Source organism: Orbicella franksi, chromosome 11 (genome assembly GCF_964199315.1).
Source record: "Orbicella franksi chromosome 11, jaOrbFran1.1, whole genome shotgun sequence".
Lineage (NCBI taxonomy): Eukaryota > Metazoa > Cnidaria > Anthozoa > Scleractinia > Merulinidae > Orbicella > Orbicella franksi.
Window position 1 is genome coordinate 24980390 of NC_138155.1, and position 19001 is coordinate 24999390.

Sequence of the window (19001 nt, forward strand, 5' to 3'; positions counted from 1 at the left end):
GAACAGCTGCAACTGGAAACAGAAAAAGGTCATCCCAACACATACACTATCTTTATTTCCAGTTGTCTTGTTGAAATATAATGATAAATTGAACACTGATTATTCAGAATAAGGAATTTTCCAGTTGTATTTCGCGTCGTAAGAGTCATTGAGTCGGCCGACTTGAAATTTTTCTTTCAATAGATGAACCTGAATTGCCGTTTGTGACATACTACTCGGCCGAGTCATGATTCCCTTCTTTAATCTCATAAGGTACTTTTGTTTTCCCGTCCACTACTACATGTCTCCGGATTAAATAAAAACCGCGGTATCACAAAAGACTGGCTTGTCATGTCTGTTTTTTGACTGTTAAATAAGCCGGGTGAATAACTGTTTTGCATTGAAGCCGCTGAATATCGAATATATTGAACACCTCAGGAAATTTTTTTTAAGCGAGGGATAACTGGCGACAAGAGATGCTTGCAACCATATCCAGAACTACGCCGCAAAACGTTTCCCGATATGTAATTTTTAACGAATTGTTCTCCCTCAAATTTATATTATGGTTAACAGCCACTAATTACCTTTTTCTTCCAGAATATATTTTGGGGGTTCTAATTTCCCTTGCAAATATTTACGGCAAACTAGGGAAAAGTTTTGATAAAAAAATAAAAACGGGATATAACTGACGGTGGTGCACCGTCGTTTTGTTACTGAATGCCTTTCGTTGGTATGGCGCCTTCTAGAAATTATACACGAAAGGAGCAGAGGACTGGCACTTAAAGTAATGAATAATTAGACTATCAACCTGAGTTTTCTATGAGCGAATAGTCAAAACGACGCGTAACCGCGTTAACTATCGCTCATCAAGAACGAGGGCGAGAGGTCTAATTGTTTTAAGAGATACATTAAGGGATTACAGCACACAAACTCCAATTTTGCGGCGCGTTGTTTATTAGCGAAATAAAAACAATGCGAGAACCAATCAGATACGAGTATTTCCAACAGAACGCAGCCGAGTGGCTACTAATGCCATGTCTTAGTACTGAACCACTCAACTGTGTAATTGGACATCCGCGAATCTGATTGGTTCTTTCGTCGTTTTCTATTCGCCACCGCTGATATGTCTGTCCGTGGTGGAAGTGCCGCAGGCAGAAGACATGTTTAGAGCTATGGGGGAGCCTCTCCTGCATCACAAATCGCCTTGTTCTTGCGTCAGATAAAGTCCGCAGACACAGACACGTACTAAACAAGAATGCTTTTCATCCCAACTTGAAACAACACCAATTTATAAGGGGACCTTTTAGGGAAATTGCAGAAGTGCTTTTGATTAGTTTTCTACACAGCTTCCCGTCTAACACGTTGTAATCATTGTAAGCGAAAAGACCAGCTACGTACCAGGCTTAAATTTCCCAGATCCTGGAATTGATCGAACACGCACGTTGCCAATGACCTTAAAAGGTTAAGTAAAGAGACCGTTCAAAGCCAAGAGTCACGATATTTACCAAACAAAAGCTAATTTCAAAACGAAACTTGTCCCAGGCTTACTTTACCTCATAAATCACACTTTGTTGATCGGTTTTCTTTGAAGGATTATCTTTGACGAGTTTTCCACAATTGCGTTGATTTTGTCGCAAAAGACTGAGGCAATCCGGGTTGGGACTCAAGAGTTTTCTAGTGCTTCACGAGAGGTGTTTCCAATAAGGCGCGCTCGTTGAGCTGATCGCATGAATTGCACGCAATGTCATTGTTAAGTCCTTTTCAATGCCGTGTCAGACTGGCGTTTGCCAGCGAAAACTTCTTTTGTCAACAAAAGCATAGCCTATAGAGATTTAGCTTCGTTTTCTGCTCTGAACTGATAAAAACACAATTACGAGTTTTGATTATATTGACGAGAGAGTTAATTTGATAGTTATCTTTTTATCATTGCGACAACTGTATCGCTCATTGAGAGTAAGATACCATTAGCAGCGTCCTGATGTTTTGCATTTCCGATTGTCGTATGCAATTATTATTATTACGATTTTTTCTTTCATTTACAGAAACTTTATTACACCTGACATGAGGCCTGACATCAGTAACAGCCTCAACTGAACCTAGTTTCTGTATTTTAGTTTTATAATGCAGAAAGTAAAGCAAGCAACTTCAGTAGTCTCGGCCTTTCGAGTTTGTCATAAACTTTTACTGCAGCAAATTTACTTTATTATATTCTAAGAGCAGTGCTGGAGTTGTGAAATTAAGTGTTATTACAGACGGAAAAATCATTCTTTTCAGTCTGATAATAGGTCAGGATTTATCTTTCTTCAGTTATATAAGCATAGACTAGAGTAAGGGTCGATGTAATAGTGCATAGTTCAAGCTTAAAAGAGTATTCTAAGAGATGATTACTTTATGACTCGTGCCCAGTCGTCTCTCGGAGTCCTGTTGACCCACAACCTCGTTCACAGGGCTTCTTCCTTAGAGATTGGGAGAGGCGGGAAAAGATCCTGGCATCGGCTGGTTCTCCCTCGACTCTCCCCCTTTCTTTACAAGGAAGAGAAGATCGAAACGACAGGGACAAGTCAGGGGACATGAGAAGGAGAGGGCGGGGGGGGGGGGTGGGGGTGGGAGGTGGAGAAAGTTTGTCGTTGTAGTCCAAAATGGGTGTGTTTCGCGCCTTAGGGTTTGAAATTGGAGCTTTTTTTAGCTTGCTTGCTTTGGGTTTTCTTTAGGAGAAAGCCAAAGGAGCTTATCTACATAAATCAGTGCATTTCGTTTTCTCGGGCTATTCATAGAGCAATGGTGGCAGAAAGATATTATTCGAAACTGATAGAACACTATTTCCCTCCTACGTTTAGCGTTAGACTGACTATCTGAAAATGAACGTATTCTCTTCGTTATTCACAAATAAAGCCCAGATTTTACAGGAAAAGTACGCCAGAAGCTACTGAAACAAAATGCTACACTAGAACACTTTGTCATTAGTAGCACTTTCTAGATCTTATTTGTATTAAGTTAATTTAAATTTTAATCACTATTCATAAGTATATAATATGTAAATGATTTTATGTAAAATGAGGGAGGGCCATATTGTAAACTACTGGGCAACCAGTAAATTATGTTACCCTCGTTAAATAAAGTCTTTTATTTTATTATTATTATTACTTTAATGTGCATTCTTCCAAACGAGAGACATAGAGCACCCTCGACAAATATTCGTTTTTCTCTCATTCCGAATGAGAGATTGTGTTTGTCTCCTTCAATCTAAATGTGGGTTATCATTTTAAAGTTAGATCATGGCTGCTGCTTCTCCTTGACCAAGCTCATTCATTTCTGCCGCCAAAGTGGCCCTCAACACTGTGGACTTTGTAGACGTGAAGTTGTGCTCAATTTTCACTGGACGCAAAAGTTCCCAGAGGGCTTTGCGATAGTCGTATTTGCCAAAAATGTACATACAAGGGTTCAAAAGTGACGCAAGGTATCTCAGCCAAATAACAATATATATTAAAGGTGTTGGTAACTCGGAGAGATCGAATCTTCGGAGACCAAAGTATGGTAGCCAGCAGATTACGTAAACAAGTAACATGGCCGCGAAGATGGCAATGGCCTTCCTTTCATGTCGATTTCTACGCTGTGCATTGTGTGAGCTGGGAAGATTTTGTAGTTGAATATTACGACTCTGGCGAACTATTTCAAAGGTTATGCTTCCGTACGTGAAGCACATGAGGGCAAAAGGAAGTAAGAAAAGGAAGGAAAGGAAAAAAATGTCATAAATGAGCTCTGCTTTGAGTGCGACCTTGCTTAACTCCTCATGTGGGTCGTGGTGGACTGGGTCGAGCCATGTAAATTGCACCGATGCTGTAATGGCGGACGTAAGCCAGATAAACAGGATGACCAGAATGCATCTGGGAAGTGTGACCAGGGAGGTGTATCGTAGTGAATGTACAATTGCCAGATACCTGAAAACAACGACAAAAAATTATTGTATGAAGACCATTTTTTCCCAAGGATTTGTAAAACAAATCAATACCGTTGAAACTGAACAAATATCTAGGTTCCAAATGGATTCGAAGGCTGGGTTGCACAGTGTAGAGAATTCAAAATTTATTCATTACGTTTATACAGTCTGGCCCTTCTTCAACTGAGCGCTAAGCTCAGTGCTAAAGAAGGGCAAGGTCCGAATCGTCGGCTAATAATAATTTGACTTTTTAGCACAATTTTGTTTTCAATGTATAACAGCAAGGTGTTGTACTTGGTCCATTTTACAATCAAACCATGCGATTTAGAGCTTTGGAACACGGTAGCAATCGAGAGTGCGTCTCTTAGAGACCAACCACGCCTTGGCGCCCTATTTTGTAAGAGGTGGTAGAAACGTGGAGTAGTGGGCTGTCTACCCAGGTGAAGTAAAGTGCGATCCATGCCCTGGGTCACCACCTTGCTGTCAGTTAAAGTCTGGCAAGACTGACCACGAAGCTGGTATCAAGGGCCCATGGCGAGCCTGGAGAGCCCTTCTCAGAATTAATCTCCGAATATTAAGGAGGGGCCATATACGTCCAATGGCGAGCCGACGACTGATTATGGTGACGAGAAATCGAGAGGGTAATTGTTTAGATCTAGAATAAAGTTAGCCATGCGCTCTCTGAGGGCAACCTTATCAATCAAGAGCCACCTGCGTACTTCGCATGCTAAACAAGATTGGACGTTTGCTAATAGTCGGCGCATGGTATGGTCTAAGGCTCATGTAACAGCTCTCGTAAGGTCTGACATGAATGGCTTCATACCCTTTAAGGGAACAATCAAACAAACAACAGAAACAATGCACCTAGCCCTAAAATAATAACAGCTGCTACCATAACAAAACAATAGCAGATTACGAGAGCTGCCACACTTCTGTAACCTAAACGAATTAGTGTGATTCTAACCTGTCAATAACAACAGACACCAGGTGACTGACAATCGAGGCTGAAATAAACCTTGCCAATTGCTCTTCCGTGATACAAATCGCGGATTGGCGGATGATATTACAAGCAATAAATAGAGGAATAGCAACCAGGCCTGTAAGCAGATCGGCTACAGCCAGACTACAAAGCAGCAGATTGGTGATCGATCGCAGATATATTTTCTTTGCCATCAACAGCAAAACGAAACCGTTGACAATCACAATTAACACGGCCAGAATGATTGCAGGAACATCCACAGCGGGGTAGAAATAACCATCGTCCATTTCATCGTATTCGCCATCTGCGACAGATTTAGGAAAGTTAACTTTAATAAACTTACGCCGATAAACTATTACTTTAGACTGGTAGTACACTGAAAACTGATTCAGCTCAGAGTTGAAATGTTGAATTAATCAACTGTATCAATCAGTAAGCCACTTCTGAGTTGCCTTTTTCCTTTGTGGCAAAGCGAGTCTTGGCGCGAAACCATTCATATGTAACTGTGTTCCTCCTACATGTTCATTTTCGTGAAAATCAAACTCATTTTATATGAAACTAAGGTTTTGCACGAAGACTCGTTTTGAAACAGAGGCACGAGGTGAAACGGAAATGTACTATTCAATTAACTGAATATCCAAAGTCTGTGAATGAAATGATGCGAAGTTCAAAACATGCAATTAGCGTCCGTTTTTACAAAAGTGCGGACCTACAATGTGTGTTTAAATAAACTACAAAACTATATCTGAGTCCAGTTGCCTCTTCGCTATTTTGCATGCCTTCTCAATAATTCCACACACGATTCTGATAGAATCAGTACTCATAACCTCGAGGAAGTTTCTCGTTATTATTATTTTTTTTTTGTGGGGGAGGGGGGGGGGGGAGCATTAGGGTAGGAAAAGATCAGTGGGGAAATAATTCGAAAAAAAGGGCACCATGACGATTCCGTGGAGTTTCAAAATTATTGCTTTTTAGTAAATATTTAATTGATGAAGAGGCGATAAAATAGACTAAGCGTTGAATGCAAAGGTGGTGTAAAAAGTCCTTTTCGCTGTCTAGGTCCTCCCATAAATTTCCGTTCTTTTGTAAAACTCAGGCTCTGTGTACCTGTAGATCGCTTTTACCGAATTTCAATCAAAGGTAATAGCAAGAATTGAAAGAATACGCATGAGCAAACTTAATGATTATTCAACGTAAATAAATGTAAAATCGGCTACTGTGTTATGAACAGTTATTTCGTGAAATAAAAAAAACAATTTACAAAGAAAGAACTATTTTTCTCACCTGATAATGTAAAGCCCGTAGTTTCTACTTCTGCAGAGATGTTTCCATACTGAGAGTCGTTTATAACGGAGGACATTTGATCCATTTCGTAATGTACAACAACCTCACAGCTTCTTGCTACGGTGATTATAAAAAAGCAAAGAAGTACATATGTATTTGAGTAATTGCTTCGCCCAGGAAAAAGTTCTTACAGTTTCAGTTATAAAGCACCACAGCTTACTCAGCTCCTAGAAACGTGTTAACGAAGAAAACAAGTATATCATTTTCGATGAAAAATTCGCAGTACGTTATCGGTCCGCTTGCGTCAGTTTGGATAGCAAAGATTGAAATGAATACGAAGAATTCAAAGAAACAAACTAAACATAAGCGAAGTGACAAACAGGTGTTTGTTTTATCATTTTGCTTTTGTTCCGGCGACTATTATGCAGGACAAAGCTGCAAACCAATAATATCACCATTTGAAAGAGGTTCCTACACTAAATTGGCCTGCAAATAGAGTTGAAATGAGAGCCCTATTCACATTTTTTTTAACAGTTTGGTTATTAAAAACCACAGAACTACATTCACAAGCTGTTTCTATAACAACGAATTCTTCTTATACAATATTAACTGTGCTTACTTTCCATAAACTAATTAAAAAAGCAAGGCGAGAACGTTTTTAATTAAATTTGGCCATTAATTTTTGGTGTGGTATTTTTGTCCTCATGACAAATGAGATATCATTTGACATTTGATACCCATAAGTACATGATTTCCGAAGAAGATTAAAAAAGATCATTCTATCCTTGGAAATTAGTTTTTGCAGTTGGTTCATTATGATTTAGTTAATTCAGCCTGTGTAAATAAAAATGTGAAAACGCACCCTGAACCCCATAACTACGTCAGTGAAAATTGTCGCTCACAGTAAAACCATGACTTTACTTTCAAGAAATTCTTTAACCAGTAAAAGTATTCACTGGTTTGCCTGACGTCAAAAAGGAAATCCAACACCTTTTCAAGATTTTTACTGATTTTCGTTAAAGCGTGCTCAAGGAGAAAACAAGACGAGAAATCACTGATTGTTTGTTTGATAAAAGTAAATGAACTCAAAAAGTTCAGTTGTTCTATTTTCACCTTTTCCTTTGAAAGAAAAAAAGAATATAACAACAATATTTCTTATTTTTATACTGTTAGGCCTTCCACAAACGAAAATTTCATATCACCTCCATTTAATTAACTACTTTAAATTTGACGCGTTGGTCTAAAAAGTCAATATTTGTGAGGTGCCATAAAACATCATGTTTTATGGCACGGGAGATAATTAGGAAAAATATCAGCTGATGAAAACAAGGTGCACTGATGACAAGTAATTTGTTGCCATGGTCCTAAATGCATTCGTTGTTTAATTTTCGTCAATCAGTCAATCGGATGAAAAAATATATATGCTATGGTCCCTTATATAACAGAGAGTCGCTTAAACGTGACATTACCGAATCGTTTTCTACCAAGATATAAAATTTCTCTTCGTAAACCAGGAAATACATCTAAATTAATATTAAGTCAATATTTGCATGAGGAAACTTGTTAACCCAGCCTTTCGTGTCGGGCTTAAAAACATCACTTATACTTTAATACCATACTTTAACGATGTAATCATTCAAACACGAGCTCTTAAAAAAACATTCAGAAAGGAGATATCAATTGATTATGACAAACAGTGTGCTAAAAGGATAGCTTGAGTGGTGATTTGGGATAAATGAATTTAATGCTAATGTTCATCCGAGTTGCATGTTGTACAATTTTAAGTCGTCTAACTTGGATATTTTATACGCAAATGTATCAGATTAGACATTCTAAGTAAAGAATTGGTACCAAAACCATAGCACGAATGAATAAAAAAATTTAGTACAAAATTCGTTCAACTTGTTTCTCAGTATTCACAAAAACAATATTCAATTCACTCCTTTCTAGCCAATTGAAATCAAACAATTGGTCTAGAGGCTTTAATTATCCTCTCAATTCATTAACGGCTTTGGACCTCTTACCATTAATATTAAGCCCACTGTATTGCCGCCTTTAGTGAAACTACTGTCCAAAATTAAGACAAAGCTTAAAAGTTTGTCTTCAGATAAATATGAAAAAGTTCCTGGCCGGTTCAAGATATCCATTTGAAAACACTTGCCGTTGCAAAATCAAATAAATCTCCAAATAAATCATGTGGCTGATAAATGACCATAAAATGCATATGAAGAAAGAACAAAATAAACAGCTGGCGCAGATGGCCGAATTAAACGTCTTCGGACCAAAAATGACATTCTCCTTGACTTTCAGGTAGTCTTTACTATACGTTTGAGAATTTGGCGGTACATTAATTGAAGGCAAAATCCTTTACTAAATGGTTACTTTTCTTTATTCTCGTCCCCGCCCGATTGTCACTGAGTTATAAATCGTCAGTATCGTAAGGAGAATTAAGATGTTAATGACTCGTAGCAATTAGTCACATGAATACAACAACGCCAAACGTGTCGTTTACCTCGAATATTTCGAATGTAAGATCAAGATGTCGCAAAACTTAAGAATCAATATTCTTTTCATCTAAGATTTGACCAAGAAAGGGAATCGTACGCCGACAACTTGAAACTGTGTTTTCGGCGACTACGCGGTGATCATGTCCCAGTGTAGTCAAACTTCATAAAAAGAGGAATATGACTGAAAAAGAATTGCTTGCAGTTTAACTGACTCAATTGAGGTCGACAGATGAGTTATACTTCTTTATACGAGCAAGGCTACGAAATTAACAAATCAAATGGCCAAGGACTTGATTTCAGAAAAATAAATTTAAATACGTACGTTTTTGACCTTGACATCCAGTATCTACCTTTCGGTTATCTACCTCTCCGGTGTCGCGATCCAAGTTGAGATTTACTATAGCTGCTTCACTCTGATAAAACCAATAATTCGCCAGTAAGATGTTAAGTACATCATCAAACTGAATATACAGGCAAGAAAGCTTTATGATTGGCCGAAAAAAAATCAATTTGTTTTTCTTGTGTTTATAGAAGTGATATCCCTTTGTTCTTACTCATTTTAAATTGGAAAGTGTATTCACTTTGACGTATGTTCGTTTATTAATAAGGAAGAAGGACGCTCTTGAACTTTCCCGACCCAGATGAAGTCATTGAAAGATTTATCGACTTTACGGGCCATAATTATTACGCACTCGAGGTAATATTAAAACCATACGATTACTTTGATGTTAAAAGCCGGACACAATGCATACAGGACCAGAATTGACAGGGTTTTGGATCTGTCGCTCTCGTTTGATCGCCTACTCTCGAAGTTTCAGGATTCGCGCGTTCAGCAACAAATGACGGCAACTCCCACGCTTGTTTTCACCTCTTCTGACTGCGCGACGACACAGATGGATGACAGCTGAAGATCGAAACACGTGATCGACACTCACGTTCCACTCACTCGGACTGTGTTCCTCATTTAATCCCGAGTTTATTAAACACGACCGGGATAAGCTCCTGTTGTATGGGCCACGAGCCTTATTAATCACAGGGAATAGAGCAGTTTTCAATTGAGTGTCGAAAATTAATTGATTTTGCATCAACTATGCTACAAGATTGGCTTAAAAAACTCGCGCCACTTTTTTCGTCCGATCAGAAAACCAAAGCCAATCGTGACTCGCACAAATTGCACTCGTTTTCCCGCGCTTTGCGTCAGCTACATGATTACCATACTTTGAGTTTTGATTGGTTCGCTGTGTTGTCTGTGTCCTTTGTGATTGACAAGAGTGATTACTTTGGTTTTGGTTTTACGACACTGAATTGAAAACCGCTCTATTGGACTGTCATAAGTCTGGTTAGTCATTAGTAATTATAACTCGGCTCCTAGAGTTCACCTGTTTAAGTTTTAAGAAATAGCCCAGTTTCGTGCTGAATAGTTGGCTCGAAAATGGATTATCACTTGTACTCATTCTAAGGCTGGTGAAACTTATTGTTACGAAGATAGAATCAGATATCATTGAGCAAAGTAAAAACAGAAGATTAGATTGTTGTTGCAAAGTTGTTCTTCTTTATTACCGTCTAGGTTCATCTTTTCTCACTTCACGTTCAGCACCGTTTGTTTCTCGGCAGAAACAGGAGAGCTAACCAAAACAGGATTTCCTGATAACTACAGGATCGTTGGACTGTTATGTCAGCTGTTTTTACAACATGGGCAAACGTTTAATATAAATTTTAAATAAATAAATAAATAAATAAATAAATATAAAAATAAATAAATAAATAAATAAATAAATAAATAAAGAGAGAATGCAAGAATATTTCTTATAATTATTTTTTCCCGAATTAGTACCGACAACAGTTTGATACCGGCAGTAGTTACACGATTGTGGCCCCGTAATACGTATATTATCAAAGAAAAATTCAATTCAATTCATTTCAATTTTCTTTTCTTTTCATATATAGTTACAAGAATTGCTTGCCCCCCGCAACTAGTTCCAGGACTACCAGAAGCGGGGAAAAGAGTTTATATTAAAAAGAAAGAAAGAAAAAAGTAACGATAATTTACAATAAAATTAAAAAAAAAAGATGCAAGTACACAATAGAAACAACTACAAGTAACGGAAAAATAATTAATCTAGAAAGTTACATGATCTATTATTCTTTTCAGTAAACTTAGGAAAATGTTTAGTTTCGTATCAATCAGACCTATTTTTTATTCCGTATAATACATTTTAATAAATTTATTTTATTTGGTTCACTTGCTGAGACGACACATATCTCTGATTCAACTTAATTAGATTGTACAAACTAATTTCCTGAAGTATTAAGTGGTCTGCTTCATAACAGAGACAATCATGGCAGGTCAATTAGTACACGTTGTAACATGTAATATACATTACCGTTATGGTTGAATACATTATCATTAATCATAATAATCAAGGGAGACTCTCCTGCAGTAAGATATAAAGAACACAAATAGTACTACGGTGTCCTGCAAAGTCCCAGACAGTGATTTACTAGTATTGATATCAATAAATATATGTTTATTATATATATTTTGCAAGCTTCTCTTCCTTGACTTTGGATACCAAGTGAGGATACTCCTCCTACAAACGTCATTTTTTGTTCAGGGCAAAGCAACAAGTGTTGCTATCTTTTCCACTCACGGAGTAGCGAGGGACTGACTGAGATGAATAACAAAATAGACCCAGAGAGTGTGGGCGAGGATAAAAGGTGAGGTAATTCACGCTGCACCACCCCCTCCCCCCTATGAGTGTGATTGACGATCGGCCGCATGACCAACATTAAAAATCTCCATCGGGAACTTGAACGGAAGTGAGGCCCGTGAGCAGAGTCACTTCAATATTTTGTGGCAAAGATCTAAATAACCTGTTGTCAGGCTCGAAGGGTCTGAGATCGGCTGGAAGGGCTGCGAAGGAACTGGCTGAAAGCGAAGTGACCGAGGGGGGAATCGCCCCATCTTCGACTAGAAGACCTGTTCACAGGCTAAGATCGAATCGACTTTGTTCGCAGGGTAGAACGGAAGGAGATACATGTAGTAATCTCGTATCCAACGCAAAGGGGAATGTTCACAAAGAGATGATGAATGAAAAACATATGAACGAATAAAATCAGAGAAAATCGAAAGGTTTTTTTTTGGCTTCCTTCTGTTGTGGTTGTTATTTACTTGCAAAGGAAGTTGCGACTGTAAATCTTTTCCTCTCTCCATTGATTACCCTCAACAAATGCCTAACCTTTAGTTCTCCCACCTGTCCCCCTCCCTTCTTTTGAGGAGGACAGTGGACGTACTGATGGGTTTTAATTCGTTACATGTATCCATCAAACCCACCCTACCTCCCCTCCTCTCCCCTCCCCATGCTCTCTAGAGGAGGAGGGTGGTAGGATTGGTTTGATGGATACATGTAAAAATGTTAAAAACAAAATGTTAAATGTTGAATGTTTATAGTGGTCGATACACTTAGCTGCAACTAGCTAGTTTTCAGGCATGCCACTTAAACTGAATGTAACAAATATTTCAAATAAGCATAACGGGCTTAAAAATCCCAACTGGAGGGAGGTAGACCAGTTGGCTATTTACAAGTATGACCGAGGAGTTGAACTAGGGTCTACCCAGAAACAACTCCAACTAAGTGGTCAGAGTGAAACTTGAACCCGCAACCTCTGGATTTAAAGTCCGGCGTCCTAACCACTCGGCCACGCTGCCTCCAGGCGAATTGAAGCTACACTGTCAATTCTTCTGTAAATTAATTGTTGATAAAATAATTGCAATTGTTGTAATTGTGGACATAAATAAATTAAAAAAAAAAACTGTAATTAAAGAAAAAATGTAAAAAACGTAACCGACGAGAATTTTGGTTGATTACATGAGACCAGAAGAATTCCAGCCGTGTTGGAGCTACGGTTCATAAGTACAGTTGTATAATTTGGGGAAATAATCTTCAACAACAAACAACAATCTACACGGTAGTTGTCTTTAAAGACGAATGAAACGAGGAGGAACGAAACCGTGTCATGAAGTTCTGTTTGGAAATGCTTATCGCCTGACGGAAGTCTCGCTTACCAAAAACATAGATACATGGATTAAAAACCGAGGTGAAGAACCTCAGGTAAATAAATACATACTCGACAACACTGGGAACGTCGTAAAAGTCACTTCCCAGGTTATGTTGGAGACGGACGGTAAAGAACGGCAGCCAACAGATGATGAACATCAGCAACATGACTGAAAAAATTGCCACAGCCTTCCACTCATGGTGTGTCCTTTTCTTGGTCTCGGCCCACCCTGGAGAGCTGTATTGCTTGATGTGACGATATTGACGTAATATTTCCAGGAAAATGTCCACGTAAATGATCGTCATGACCATAAAAGGAATCACAACATACAACACCAGGGATGCGACGTCATAGCGAATCTCGTGCTTCATGACGTCATCGTTTTCTTCCTCAAGATCTTCGCGCTCATAGTCAATCCAGGCGAGCTGTATCAGTGACGCAAATATGGAAGAACTCCAGATAAATACTGTAGCTATCAAAACTCTCTTCCTTGTTACCAAGGCATTGTAACGGAGAGAGTGTTTAATACCGATATGCCGGTCCACTGTGATGGCGAGTAAATGTGAGACGGTGGACACAGACGTGAATCTTAAGGCCAGTTGAGAAGGAACGCAGATCGAGGTTTGTCTGATGATATCACAACTCACGTGTAGTGGAATGCTTATTAACCCCGTCAGGAGGTCCGATAAGGCCAGGCTACACAATAAAAGGTTCATATTTGATTGGAGGTTCGCGCGAGTTTTCACTAAGTAAAGAACCCAACCGTTTAATCCAATGATGACGACTGCGAACACGAGAGGTGGCACATGGTAAGAAGCATCGAACACTCCTGCAAACTCGTCAGTCTCATTTCCCATCATTTCGATATCGGAGAAATTTTGGTTCTCCATTGAGGCAGCAGTGGACCTTTGGTAGTATTCTTAGACCTGTTCCAGTAAAAACGATATTTTAGTAACCTAACTACATCGTGCACCAACTTCAATTCAATATTCACATCTCTAGTGTCACTACAACTCACTGTGACAGTAACGGTAGTCTTATTAATAAATAATCGAATTACCAGCCTGGATCAAAGAAGATAGTAAGAAGCTTTTGCGTGACACATGATGTGGGAAAAAATAAGTGCGCCTGAAAAGATAACAGATAAATTTATAGAGCATTTTCACATGACGTCACGGCAGCCATATTGGCGTTCTGAAACATTGAAACAGCGGCCATTTTGGTGTACCAAACCAATCCTGTGGGAGTTAAACGCTTTTCTTATGTAAACACTCTTTTTGCATGTATGATGCGAGAAAAAGTTCTAAAGACCCTATTCATAAATGGATGCCAATTAAAAATTATTTTAAAGTATTAAAATTAGCCCAACTAAGCTGATAATTCAAAAGAATTTTCCTCTCAAACGAGGTTAGTTGGGCTAATTTAAATGCATACAAAAGGATTTTTAAATTGGCAGGCATTCATGAATAGGGTTCATAGATTAAGAAGCTATAAGGCCACGTTTACCCATTCTGGATTGTTTAACGACTTATTTCATATAAATCTGTAGGGATCAAATGAAGGGGTTTAATAATTCTTTAATTATTTATCTCGTGAAGTTTTATGCAAGACCTGTGTAAGAAGGTCTCTCGAACTGATCTAGAACGCATTAATGGTTGTTGTTTAGGTAGACATGGGACTTGCTTTAAACATATACAGTTCTACAAATTTAAATGTCAACTCTATCTATTAGCAGTCGATTTACTATCCTGAAAAACTTGTTACCATACCATCCACATGCAAGAGTATTGATTTATTATCGATTACTTGTCGATCTGTAGTAATTGTTCATTTTGCAAAACGCTACTTCACATCCATCCACGGTCTATTTATTACCTTTGAACCCTTTTCAGATCGGGTAGTTTTCGAGTTTCTACAATGAACCACGTGCTGGGAAATACGTCATAATAACCAAACAGTCGCCATGGATTTCTCAATTTTTGCAAAACATCGGAACGACTCACAAATAATTAGATTCAATAAAACAATTATTATAATAAACAATCAGCTAAATCTAAATTTTCATTTAAATTTTGTACATGTATAGTATAACTAAAAGAAATTTCAAATCTGAAAAACATTTCTGCCAGCAAAATACGGTTGCCATGGACACATCGTGTTTCGAGTGTAATGTCGTGCCTTCCCAAGATAAATTTCACATACATAAGTTCACGGGCAACGTTTGCCAAAAAAAAGAAAAAAAAAAAAAAAAAAATCACAAAACTATAAACGGTTAAAACGTCACGGGCGCCTTTCGCCCACCGCCTAAACAGGGCTAGCCATTTACGAATGAAGCACCTCTTTTTTTCTGTTTTGCATGCTTTGCGTTCATCAAGTCTTTACGCAACACTTTGGAAGAGCACTTCAGCAGCGTACGTTAAAATTGCTTCTCCAGGTGTAGCCTAAGGCAATGTCTAGCGTAATTAATAAGTGCTTTGAGCCACGGACCATTCTTTCAAATTTACAACACATAGTCAGTGAAAATGGTGATATAAAGAGGTAGCAAAAAAAATAATAATAATAATTGTGTTTTTTCTAAGATTTTCCTTTCGTTTTTAAAAGTCAGTGTTATCTGCATTGTGCATTTGTCTTCCTGTATTTTGTCGTTGAGATCATTGATGCTCTAATATTGATGATCTCATATATTGGCCCCGTTTATAGCGAGGAAGGTTACCGCTGTTTTAAATCTCACAACAACACTGCCGAGCAGCAGAGGGAACCAGCGAGAAAAAAAAAAATTTCAATAGATCATCAGATTACCTTCCGTACCTGTGTATATTCATTCAACTATCAGAGACTCACGCCCAAGTTTGTGAGAAGTCTCACTTTGATAATAACATGGTGTTCCCTATAGCTTTACATATATTTACCAATACATTTAGACCATATCTACATCTACCAAGATTGAATCGGGAAAATCTCAAGACAACACACTGACTGTAAAAACTGAACACACCAAATGAATCTAAGAAAAAATAACTCAAAAGATGTTGACGGATAGGATTTGTATGGATTTGAAAGAATCCAAGGAACTAGAGGTAGGTATCTCCTCGTGGAGGCAAATCCAGTCGACGATATAGTTCTTGGAAAATCGGAATCCTTAAAAACGTCCTTTATAGCATTTGGGGTTCTGAAATTACACTATAAACATATACATGTACGTGTAATCTTGTACCTTCTACATTCAAGGCTCGTTACTGGCTTTAGTCCATCGTTTCAATTTTCGTTCTGTCGAGCGCATTAAAATTCAAAGGCCACTCATCTCGCTCTACCCATGTTTGTCCATAAGTCATATGCCTAAATTTGAAATTTGGACAGTTTTTGATGCAAGGAGCAAAAGGTAGTATTTAGATATGTTCTGGATGGTTTGCGGTATTATTTCTGTACCTTTTTTGCCTTTCGATTTGTATCTGCAAGCCTTGTTTATACATTAGGTGGACATCATATACATTTGTACGTGCGTGACTCAGTGTCTAATTGTCTAACTGTTTCATTTCCCCATAAGTTGCTTCGAAAGAACCGTTTTTCCTTCAAGCAATTCAACAAATTGTTTCATTTTACCTTCAGTCATCTTTAACTAGCGGCTACTTATTACCATTATGAAGGCAGCAGGAAAATACGGATAAAATTCAAAAAAGAAACCCACCTTTTTGTCTTATTTTCACTTCAGCTTCCGTTTCAAAAGTATAATAGATATTCTTGGCTAGAATTTCCAGATTTTTCGATGAAAGCCTTTGCAATTGGGTTAGTGAAACCAATTGTTTCGCGCCTAATTTATTTTTGCCTTCGTTCGGTAGCAAGCCACTGACACACTGACATCAAATGATCCGATCCCCCGTAATGAGTTACTAAAAGTCCTGCCAAGAACCTTTTAGCGAAAAGCCTATGTTCGCAATAGAAAGCGAATAACAAATAAACAAATGGGATTTCCTTTTGCATAAAATTAAATACTTGAGCATTTTGTTCCGCAATTTAGAGCTCTCGAGCACTGAAAAGAGACAGGCTAAATACTCTCAGGTATATACGATTGTTATCGCACGTATTCAGAGGTCTACAACGATTAAAATTGAACTCGAGGCATGTTACTAGTGGTTCAGTATATTCAAATCGTCGGCTTTCTCTTTATGACTAAATATGGCTGTTGTTTGATTTCCACTGGAGAAAATTATATTGCAAGCTGATAAGTTTATATAATGTGGCGAGAAGAGAGAGAAACACGCCGCAAGAACAAAAAGAAAATTATAAATAAACATATTGAGCTATATCGCGTAGACAACGGTCTTCCTCCTCTCTTCCTCTTTCGTTCTTTCTTTCTTTCTTTTCTTTTCTTTTTTTTTGCTTTTACCTTTGAATACAAATGCTATTAAAATTTTGTCCATTACCACAGAAAGGTTTCGTCGAAAACAGGGACAACTTACCTGGTTCGGTGATGGCAGAATAAGCTAATTCTCAGCTACAGATATCCTCACAGAATGTTGTTCAGCGGATGCAATCTTCTAATAAGAAAATCAAATCAGTCGTGCGTCAGCGTGAATTATCCGGTAGATATTGTTGAGAATTCACTGAAATTGTCCACGATGGCTCGTGACACCAAACCAAGCTTTATTTTCACAATAAGAATCGTTTTTAGCTTCATAGTGGAACCTTTGGTTTAATGCTTCTGCCATTTAAGATTATCTTTTCTTTTAATTTCAGTATTTTGTCTTGCATGGAACAATCTTGTCAGAAGCGTGTCCACAAATACCTACATTAGCTTTCTTTTGGCACAGTAGTGTTACGCAGATGTCGAGTTTGGAGTTCCTAATATTCCTTACCTGTGGCAGTAAACACTTGAGTGTCGTTCTTACATGTGAAAAGACTAGTTATCACCAGCGCCAGCCGACTACTGCGATCAATGCACTTTCAGACTCAAACTCGTTCAGACAAGACTCTTGGTGTACGCGTGGGTTGAAAGCTGTCGCAGACTGGGAGTGTTAACTTCAGTGCGGATATATATTTTGACTTGCCTTGTATAAATAGATCCGATATCCTGCAGAGTGGGTTCTTACTTTATGCAAATTCTTGAAGGTAGTTTCACCTGGATCTGTTCACCGTTTTCGCTAAAATTCTCTGAGAAAACTAAACCATGAGATAAACCTTGCAATCACTCAGCAATGCAATTTTGTTCGCGCATCCAACGCACTAAATTAAATCAGTTTGTTCTTGCTTTTCCATTTGTGACAAGAGGCTCGGGTATCAATTATATCAAAGAAACATTCAGATTTGGCCCATTACAGCAACTCTATGCTCATGGGTTCCTGACTGATAAGCATTTTAACTTTGACAAGCGGAATTATTGTTATCAAAGGTCCTCGATGCCTGTCTATGGTTTAAATAGCTTATTCCGGAATTGCTATAGATTCCAGATTCAAATTTGAAGCGAGAGCCTTACCTCAGACTAATTAATACGCAATTTTTCTTTTAAATCTTTAGTGACCGCAAAAAATTGCCATGTATTTACAGAAAACATCGAAAGATGGCTTTGAAATTAATTTCCTTCGCAAAGGCAAACAAATCGGTTCTTTGTCTAGCAACGGGTAATTTATCTATTTATTAATTTAGAAATTAGTTTTGTGCGTCTTATAGCAGCTGCGAACTAATTTAGTTTTCTTTGCGTAAGGAATCCAACTTTTGTATTTTGAAACTGAGTCAAAGCAATCTTGCCTCTCACTGTTCGGAAGCTGCAAAGCGTTTCAGAGAATTATTTCAAAGACAATGACTAAACCACATCGATTGTAACCGATCAACTCAGTCACGATAATGAAGAAATTTTGTCAAGGAGGCCATTTCTAAACCCAATAGCTCAGTGGTCAGACGTAAGTCTAATTAACCATAGATAGGACGAACAATCGCGTTGGTGAAACTGTCGCTTTTTATAATGACGGTTCAACTTTTTCTTGATCATAGTGAGTTTCTGTTAATAAAGAATAGATTTTTTACGTCAATAGAAGAAAATTTAGCACATCCGGAGAGCTGTGGTGCGTCCCAGCGAACACCGAGGATTAGAAACGCTTTTTTTCCCTTTTTTTTTAAAATAAAACCGGTTCGTTTGGCATCAACTGGTAGTAATAATCTATGTCTGTAGACAATATTATGTTTTCGTATTTGTGATAAACTTAGATTGGCCGGCAAAATTAGCTTTTCGGCATTAGTTTAGGCTAAAAACCCATTACGACTT

General features: G+C 38.1%; 3 protein-coding genes across 4 annotated transcripts in view; all 3 read right to left on the reverse strand.

The window, feature by feature from the left end:
- LOC145460439 (uncharacterized) overlaps positions 1–19001 on the reverse strand; it is a 335154-nt gene that overhangs the window by 265226 nt on the left and 50927 nt on the right. The gene's annotated exons all lie outside the window — the stretch shown is intronic.
- LOC145503171 (histamine H2 receptor-like) lies at positions 3165–5328 on the reverse strand. The gene is made up of 2 exons (XM_081482634.1): positions 4881–5328; positions 3165–3917 (listed from the first exon to the last, which is right to left on the reverse strand). Exons 1-2 carry the CDS (start codon positions 5180–5182, stop codon positions 3248–3250), a joined length of 972 nt encoding a protein of 323 aa, XP_081338760.1. The 5' UTR covers positions 5183–5328; the 3' UTR covers positions 3165–3247.
- LOC145503196 (histamine H2 receptor-like) lies at positions 12176–18354 on the reverse strand. 2 transcript variants are annotated; one of them, XM_081482654.1, is made up of 3 exons: positions 17599–18354; positions 17203–17280; positions 12176–13671 (listed from the first exon to the last, which is right to left on the reverse strand). In XM_081482654.1, the coding sequence occupies exon 3, from the start codon at positions 13633–13635 to the stop codon at positions 12649–12651; it is 987 nt and encodes a 328-aa protein (XP_081338780.1). In that variant the 5' UTR covers positions 13636–13671; positions 17203–17280; positions 17599–18354; the 3' UTR covers positions 12176–12648. The 2 variants fall into 2 exon arrangements, with proteins under 2 accessions (XP_081338780.1, XP_081338781.1); XM_081482655.1 differs by having other exon boundaries at positions 16431–17280.